Consider the following 8422-nt stretch of genomic DNA (forward strand, 5'->3'; position numbering starts at 1 on the left):
TATACAGTAGGTCCGCCTCCGGTTTGCCTCCGTGGCTACATTATTATTTTTAACTCTCTGATTCAGTTCAAGCCCCTTTGAATTTAGATGTCACCAGATGTAGTGGTAAGCAAAGAGACTACACAGAACTTTATTTTTTTTATTTTCTTACTTGATCATACTACAGTGTCACACAAAAATAGCTTTAACCCTGTAACACCCAGCGTTGCAATACTTGCAAAAACATATTTTAATTAATTAATTAAAAATTATTTTTTCACCTAAACGTCATCATTGATCATTGCAATGCCATTGGTCCTGATATTTGCATATGAATACCCCCCGCAGAGGCTGAAATTCACACAAAGATACAAAGATAAGGAAAAAAAACACAAATATATAAAGTCATATAACGTATAGACCGGTGAATGTCAGGTAGGTAAGTATGAAGGTACAGTATAAGACAATGGATACCGCCCAAACCTAAGATCTACACTCCTCACTTTATAAACACTGTATAAACTGCTATTAATAATTAAAAATTGGATTGGATATTAAAAAATATATAAAATAATCGGACTCAGCGCTCACATCATTGACTTTTCTAATTTATCTCTCTATGGCCCCATTCACACTGGTAGCCTGAATCAGATCTGTGCCCCATCCACATAACATTGGAATCTGTTTTGTTTAAACAAGTCTAAATGCAGACAGGTCACATACTGCATTTAGTCACATGGAATCAGATTTTTTCCCAATGTGACTTCAGCCACATTCAGGGGTTTTCAGAAAACTGTCATGATTTGGAAGACATTGGTAGAATCGTCCTCGGGTCTAAATGGGGCCTTAAGTCTCCGTCTCTCTCTCTGTCTCTCTCTCCAGTCCACGGCCTCCAGCATGCGCTTCCAGGACACCTTCATCACATCGCAGGGCGAGAGGAAGAGGCAGAGGACGCCCAACTCCCGCTTCCAGAAAGACTACGTGGCTCTGTCCGACCTCCGCGCCGCCACCAGGGGGAGCAGCGCGCACTGGGAGCCGCGCCACTCCAAAGGGAAATGAGGAGGAGGAGCCACGTATTATTTATTGATATAGGCCTGATTTAGACTTTTAGTTCGCACAGCGGCGGCGCTCACCGGAAATAAGCAGATCGGCGGCGTGCTGTTGTGTGTGCGAGCTCGTAGACCGGCTGTTTCCGAATTGCACGACGATGCTGGCGCGCAACTATGTATTTAAATTAGGCCGTAGAGAGTAGAGAGGCTGAAGATCAATGACAAATGAATGCACTGTGTAGAGAGCACTGTTTCCCAAACAGTGGGTCGGGACCCATTTGTGTGTCACGGACCAATTTTTATGGGTCACGACTCGAGTAAAAAATCCCATTTTCATTTCCTACATTTAAAAAAAAGAATATATATATATATATATATATATATTTCAAAAGATTTTGATTTAAATAAATAAAAATACCAAAAACGAATAAAAAAATCCCCTAACTAAAAATAATGCAGATTTAAAAAGTAGTGAAAGTAACTGATCTACAAGCTTGCGACGCGAAGCAACCCATTGTGCCCTTGTAGATCTGCTATTTTCACTAGTTTGGGTCTCCTGCAAAAGTTGAATCTCTCTTTTGGGTCACGACCTGAACAGTTTGGGAACCAGCGGTGTAGAGAGACGATGTACTGGGAAAATGTACTGCTTATCATGTTTGTGCGTGCATGCATGCGTATACGCGTGCACGCTCAAGCATCTGCGTGTAGGATCCAGGTCCATCTTAAAGAGATATTTCACGTTAAAGAAATGGTGTTCATTTCATCGTCTACTCTGGCTTATGTGAACACCCCAGACAGTTTTTAAGTTGCTCGATTCAGTATTTATCCTATGTAACCGCAAACTCCATTTTAACCATGTTAGATTCGTCGAAAACACCTCTTCTCGGAAAAGAATAAGGAGCAGGAGGAGGCCGGACACTAAAACATTATTAAAAGAATAAGGAGCAGGAGGAGGCCGGACACTAAAACATTATTAAAAGAATAAGGAGCAGGAGGAGGCCGGACACTAAAACATTATTAAAAGTAAATGAAAATAGTAATTGAAAAAACACAGCCCCCTCACGTATCAGGAGGGCAGTATCAGTGACCATAAAAAAGGACGGATGTTTTTCGATGAATCTAACATGATTAAAATGGAATTGGTTTCTATATGAATGGGGCGGGGCAGCAAAAAAAAAAAAAAATACTGAATCAACTGACTTCAAAACGGTCTGTGGTATTCACATAAACCTGAGTAGACGATGAAATGACCAAAGATATATTTTTAAGTGAAATATCCCTCCATCCATTCAACCTCGGATTGCAGGAAAGGTTTCAGCACCTCTAATGGAATGGGTCTAGTGGATAAGATTACCATTGGCATAATGTGTGTTGGTGTCTGCTAATTAGCGGATGAAGTGTCAAGCCACGATTTTGATTGGACTGGTGATCTGAACTGGGTGTATCGTGCCCAATGGTTGCTCAGTGCTTTCACATCTGTCAGGGAATATAAAATAAAAAAACAAAACAAAAAAAAATGCTTATATTTGTCACACCACCTTTTTTGAAACGAGATGTTTTTCATTTGTACATGACGATTATAAAAAGAAATCTTGAGATTTTTCTAAATAGCGTCACCTACAGTAGACTTTGGGAGGAGGGGGGGGGTGGTCTGTTTTCTGTCCGTTTGTATTGTTTTGAATATTTCTGCACTGTGTTATTGTATTTTTATCCCATGTCCTGCTGTTCCGCATGTTGAACATCATTCTGCTTCTGATGGCTTGTGTTCCAGTAATCTCCCGTGGCTTCCTCTCTTTTCATCCATTGATTAAAAAAATTAAAATATTTTTTTTATCCAAAAGTATTGTTTTGGATTTTTTTTTTAAACAAAATTCTCATTTGAGAAGGAATGAATTTCCGTACCGTATTTCATGTAATCATTCTCTTAAAGGGATGTAATGAAACTAAAGAGCAGGATACGAGGCCATGTTAGACTATTGAAATAGATTCACTCACTACCCGTCACATTTTTAAAAAGAAACTCTACTGTCATGTGTTGAATCACTTTGTTCAAATTATTTAAGTTAATATCTGTATTTATTTTTTTGGCTTGCTATAGGTAATGTATTAACTGCTGTAAGAAAAACAAAATAAAAAAACATCCATGTTTGCTTTTCTATTACCGTGACTTTGCTTTTCTATTACTGTGACCGTGACCAGCAAAATGATAGTGTGAGCAGTGGTGTAAAGCAGACAAAACGACATACTATAGTCCATGGTTTCGGATGGCATACTATAGTATGCCATATTTTCATGATTTTGGGACACTATGTCAGAGCCAGGACTTGAACCTGCGGCCTCCTGATTCCCAGGCAGGCTCTGTACCCAGTGATCCACTGTGCAAGCTGTTCTCAAAACGCTGAATAGATAATGACAGAAGAGCCAGAGACTTGTTTCCATTGTGGTTCATAAACATTCGAACGAGATAAACAACAGCAAAAGAAACAATAGACAAATCTCCTGTTAGTTTATTTTTTGCATTTTATTTTTGTATCAATGTTGTTACTCAAAGGGAACAGCAGACTGCATTGTGGCAGGTAACAAGTAGATAAGTGTTTTAGCACACTGGCTGCATGATCTGGAGGTTGTGGGTTCAAACCCCACTCAAATCTTTACTTGCCAAAATCTGCCATTGAGCCCCCATGTTAAAAGTCTCAAATTTTAAAGCACTATATTTCTAAAACTATGACACCTTTCAAAGATTCCTTTTCAGGCAAACATGTCCACCGTAAGATGAACCTAAGTAGGCTAGAATGGGGTTGGTAGGTTTAAGTATGTAGGACTAGTAGCATGCTAAAGTTTGTGCTATTGCCATAGAGAATGCATTGGGCGTTTAAGTTAAATAACTCAGAAACTACAAAACATTTAAAAGAAAAACGTTCCAGCATGTGTCTCCACAGTAAGCTGAATAATAAAAAGTGTGAATGGAGTTTCTAGGTGAAAGTGATTTTTTGACGTGCCAAAATCTGCCATTGAGCCCCATGTTAAAAGTCTCAAATTTGAAAGCACTATATTTCTAAAACTATGACACCTTTCAAAGATTCCTTTTCAGTCAAAGATTAACCTAAGTAGGCTAGAATGGGGTTGGTAGGTTTAAGTATGTAGGACTAGTAGCATGCCAAAGTTTGTGCTATTGCCATAGACTCTATGGCAATAGAATATGCATTCTCTATGGGATAGAGAATGCATTGGGGATGGGTGTATGAGAATGGGTGTTGCGGAGGATGAGAGGAATGCCTCTCATCCTCCGCATCACCCATTCTCATACACCGCTATAAACCGCGAGGATATGGGCTATAGCCCATATCGTACGGCACGCTGTTTTCAAATTTTCAAATTTTCAAAAAACATGGGTTATAGCCCATCATTTTTTTTATTTTGGATTTTTTTTAACCTCGTTTTTCATCATTTTTGAACATGGGCTATAGCCCCTACCGTACGGCATACTATAGCACGCCGTTTTTCATCATTTTTGAGGATTTGAAAATAATTCAAAAATTCAAAAAACATGGGTTATAGCCCATCGTTTTTTGATTTTTTTTTAACCTCGTTTTTCATCATTTTTGAACATGGGCTATAGCCCCTACCGTACTGCATACTATAGCACGCCGTTTTTCATCATTTTTGAGGATTTAAAAAAAAAAAAAAAAAAAATACATGGGTTATAGCCCATCGTTTTTAGATTTTATAGTATTTCATCACGCTTTTTCATCACGCTTTTTCATCACGCTTTTCATCACGCTTTTTCATCACGCTTTTTCATCACGCTTTTCATCACGCTTTTTCATCACGCTTTTTCATCACGCTTTTTCATCACGCTTTTCATCACGCTTTTCATCACGCTTTTCCATCACGCTTTTCATCACGCTTTTTCATCACGTTTTTTCATCACGCTTTTTCATCACGCTTTTCATCACGTTTTTCATCACGCTTTTCATCACGCTTTTTCATCACGTTTTTTCATCACGCTTTTTCATCACGCTTTTCATCACGCTTTTCATCACGCTTTTTCATCACGTTTTTCATCACGCTTTTCATCACGCTTTTTCATCACGCTTTTCATCACGCTTTTCATCACACTTTTTCATCGCTTTTTCATCCCTTTTTCATCGCTTTTTCATCGCTTTTTCGTCTCGCTTTTTCGTCTCGCTTTTCCATCGCTTTTTCATCGCTTTTTCATCGCTTTTTCATCGCTTTTTTCATCGCTTTTTCATCGCTTTTTCATCGCTTTTTTTTATTTTTTTTCAAATCCTCAAAAATGATGAAAAACTGCGTGCTATAGTATGCCGTACGGTATTGGCTATAGCCCATGGTCAAAAATGGGATAAAAAACGTCTAAAAATAGACGTCTAAAACACGTCTATTTTTTGACGTTTTTATCCCATTTTTAGACGCTCGTCTAATAGCCCATACCGTACGGCATACTATAGCACGCCGTTTTTCATCATTTTTGAGGATTTGAAAAAAAAACGAAAAAAAAAAAAAAACGATGGGTTATAGCCCATCGTTTTTTGATTTTTTGATTTTTTTTCAAATCCTCAAAAATGATAAAAAACGGCGTGCTATAGTATGCCATACGGTATGGGCTATAGCCCATGTTCAAAAATGGGATAAAAAACGTCTAAAAATAGACGTCTAAAACACGTCTATTTTTAGACGTGTTTTAGACGACTATTTTTAGACGTTTTCATCCCATTTTTAGACGCTCGTCTAATAGCCCATACCGTATGGCATACTATAGCACGCCGTTTTTCATCATTTTTGAGGATTTGAAAAAAATGAAAAAAAACGATGGGTTATAGCCCATCGTTTTTAGAAAACTTCTAAAAATAGACGTCTAAAACACGTCTAAAAATAGACGTGTTTTAGACGTCTATTTTTAGACGTTTTTTATCCCATTTGGCTATCGCCCATACCGTATGGCATACTATAGCACGCCGTTTTTTATCATTTTTGAGGATTTGAAAAAAAATCTAAAAATCAAAAAACGATGGGCTATAACCCATCGTTTTTTGTTTTTTTTATTTTTTTCAAATCCTCAAAAATGATGAAAAACGGCGTGCAATAGTATGCCGTACGGTATGGGCTATAGCCCATGGTCAAAAATGGGATAAAACACGTCTAAAAATAGACGTCTAAAACACGTCTATTTTTAGACGTGTTTTAGACGTCTATTTTTAGACGTTTTTATCCCATTTTTAGACGCTCGTCTAATAGCCCATACCGTACGGCATACTATAGCACGCCGTTTTTCATCATTTTTGAGGATTTGAAAAAAATTGAAAAAAAAACAAAAAACGATGGGTTATAGCCCATCGTTTTTTGATTTTTAGATTTTTTTTCAAATCCTCAAAAATGATAAAAAACGGCGTGCTATAGTATGCCATACGGTATGGGCTATAGCCCATGGTCAAAAATGGGATAAAAAACGTCTAAAAATAGACGTCTAAAACACGTCTATTTTTTGACGTGTTTTAGACGTCTATTTTTAGACGTTTTCATCCCATTTTTAGACGCTCGTCTAATAGCCCATACCGTACGGCATACTATAGCACGCCGTTTTTCATCATTTTTGAGGATTAAAAAAAAAAAAAAAAAAAAACGATGGGTTATAGCCCATCGTTTTTAGATCTTTTTTTTTTTTTTTTTAATCCTCAAAAATGATGAAAAACGGCGTGCAATAGTATGCCGTACGGCAGGGGTCCTCAACTAGAAATGTTGAAGGTCCACAAATATTTTTTTGAATAAGACCGAGTCCCATGTGCGGCGTCCATCGGAGAGCGGGGCTCTATGCCCGTTTAGTATGGTCAAGCCAAGCTTATACAAATCGGATCGCCTTCCACCCAACCAATAATGGGGTGCAGAGTGCAGGCCCGGAGTGGAACTCCAAATCAGGCTGGGAGTTATACGCCCTGGCAGGCCACACTGCGCGCGCGCATAGCGCGCGCCAGAATTTTGGGGGCCCTTGGGGGACATTTTGGGGGCCTTTGCAGCAATTTCACATGAGAAATGTACCATCTGATGTTATTTATATTATTAACTTAAAAAAAAAAAAAAACGTATTTTTATTTTTTTATTTTTTTTGGGTGGTCCGCAAAGAGGTGGTCCGCGGTCCGGTCGCGGACCGCGGTCCGCCAGTTGAATACCCCTGCCGTACGGTATGGGCTATAGCCCATGGTCAAAAATGGGATAAAACACGTCTAAAAATAGACGTCTAAAACACGTCTATTTTTAGACGTGTTTTAGACGTCTATTTTTAGACGTTTTTATCCCATTTTTAGACGCTCGTCTAATAGCCCATACCGTACGGCATACTATAGCACGCCGTTTTTCATCATTTTTGAGGATTTGAAAAAAAAAAAAAAAAAAAAAAAACGATGGGTTATAGCCCATCGTTTTTAGATTTTTTTTTTTTTTTTTCAAATCCTCAAAAATGATGAAAAACGGCGTGCTATAGTATGCCGTACGGTATGGGCTATAGCCCATGGTCAAAAATGGGATAAAAAATGTCTAAAAATAGACGTCTAAAACACGTCTATTTTTAGACGTGTTTTAGACGTCTATTTTTAGAAGTTTTTTTTTTTTTTTTTAAGATATTTTTTTGCGGCTTACGCCTTTTATTGATTTTTGAAGGGACAGACAGTAGGCTGACAGGAAACGGGAGAGAGATGGGGGGATGACATGCAGTAAAGGCCGTGTCGGGTCCGGGAGTCGAACCCGCGGCACACTGCGACTGGATTACCAGTCCGGTGCCCAGACCGTTACGCTACGGCCTGGGCCTTTTTAGAAGTTTTTATCCCATTTTTAGACGCTCGTCTAATAGCCCATACCGTACGGCATACTATAGCACGCCGTTTTTCATCATTTTTGAGGATTTGAAAAAAATAAAAAAAACAAAAAACGATGGGTTATAGCCCATCGTTTTTTGTTTTTTTTATTTTTTTCAAATCCTCAAAAATGATGAAAAACGGCGTGCAATAGTATGCCGTACGGTATGGGCTATAGCCCATGGTCAAAAATGGGATAAAACACGTCTAAAAATAGACGTCTAAAACACGTCTATTTTTAGACGTGTTTTAGACGTCTATTTTTAGACGTTTTTATCCCATTTTTAGACGCTCGTCTAATAGCCCATACCGTACGGCATACTATAGCACGCTGTTTTTCATCATTTTTGAGGATTTGAAAAAAAAAAAAAAAAAAAAAACGATGGGTTATATCCCATCGTTTTTTGATTTTTTGATTTTTTTTCAAATCCTCAAAAATGATGAAAAACGGCGTGCTATAGTATGCCGTACGGTATGGGCTATTAGACGAGCGTCTAAAAATGGGATAAAAACTTCTAAAAATAGACG

At 38.2% G+C, this 8422-nt stretch overlaps 1 protein-coding gene across 6 annotated transcripts in view; it reads left to right on the plus strand.

The window, feature by feature from the left end:
- Nucleotides 1-3176, plus strand: part of kdm4c (lysine (K)-specific demethylase 4C) — a 54455-nt gene extending 51279 nt beyond the window's left edge. For all 6 annotated transcript variants that reach the window (XM_083765275.1, XM_083765273.1, XM_083765274.1 and 3 more), the window contains 2 exons: nt 862-1938; nt 2027-3176. In XM_083765275.1, the coding sequence (XP_083621401.1) occupies nt 862-1038 (177 nt within the window). In that variant the 3' untranslated portion in view covers nt 1039-1938; nt 2027-3176. The remainder of the gene's footprint in view (nt 1-861; nt 1939-2026) is intronic.
- The last annotated feature ends 5246 nt before the right edge of the window (nt 3177-8422 follow it).

The sequence above is a fragment of the Protomyctophum parallelum genome (assembly GCF_964188405.1).
Source record: "Protomyctophum parallelum genome assembly, chromosome: 5".
NCBI classification, from domain to species: domain Eukaryota; kingdom Metazoa; phylum Chordata; class Actinopteri; order Myctophiformes; family Myctophidae; genus Protomyctophum; species Protomyctophum parallelum.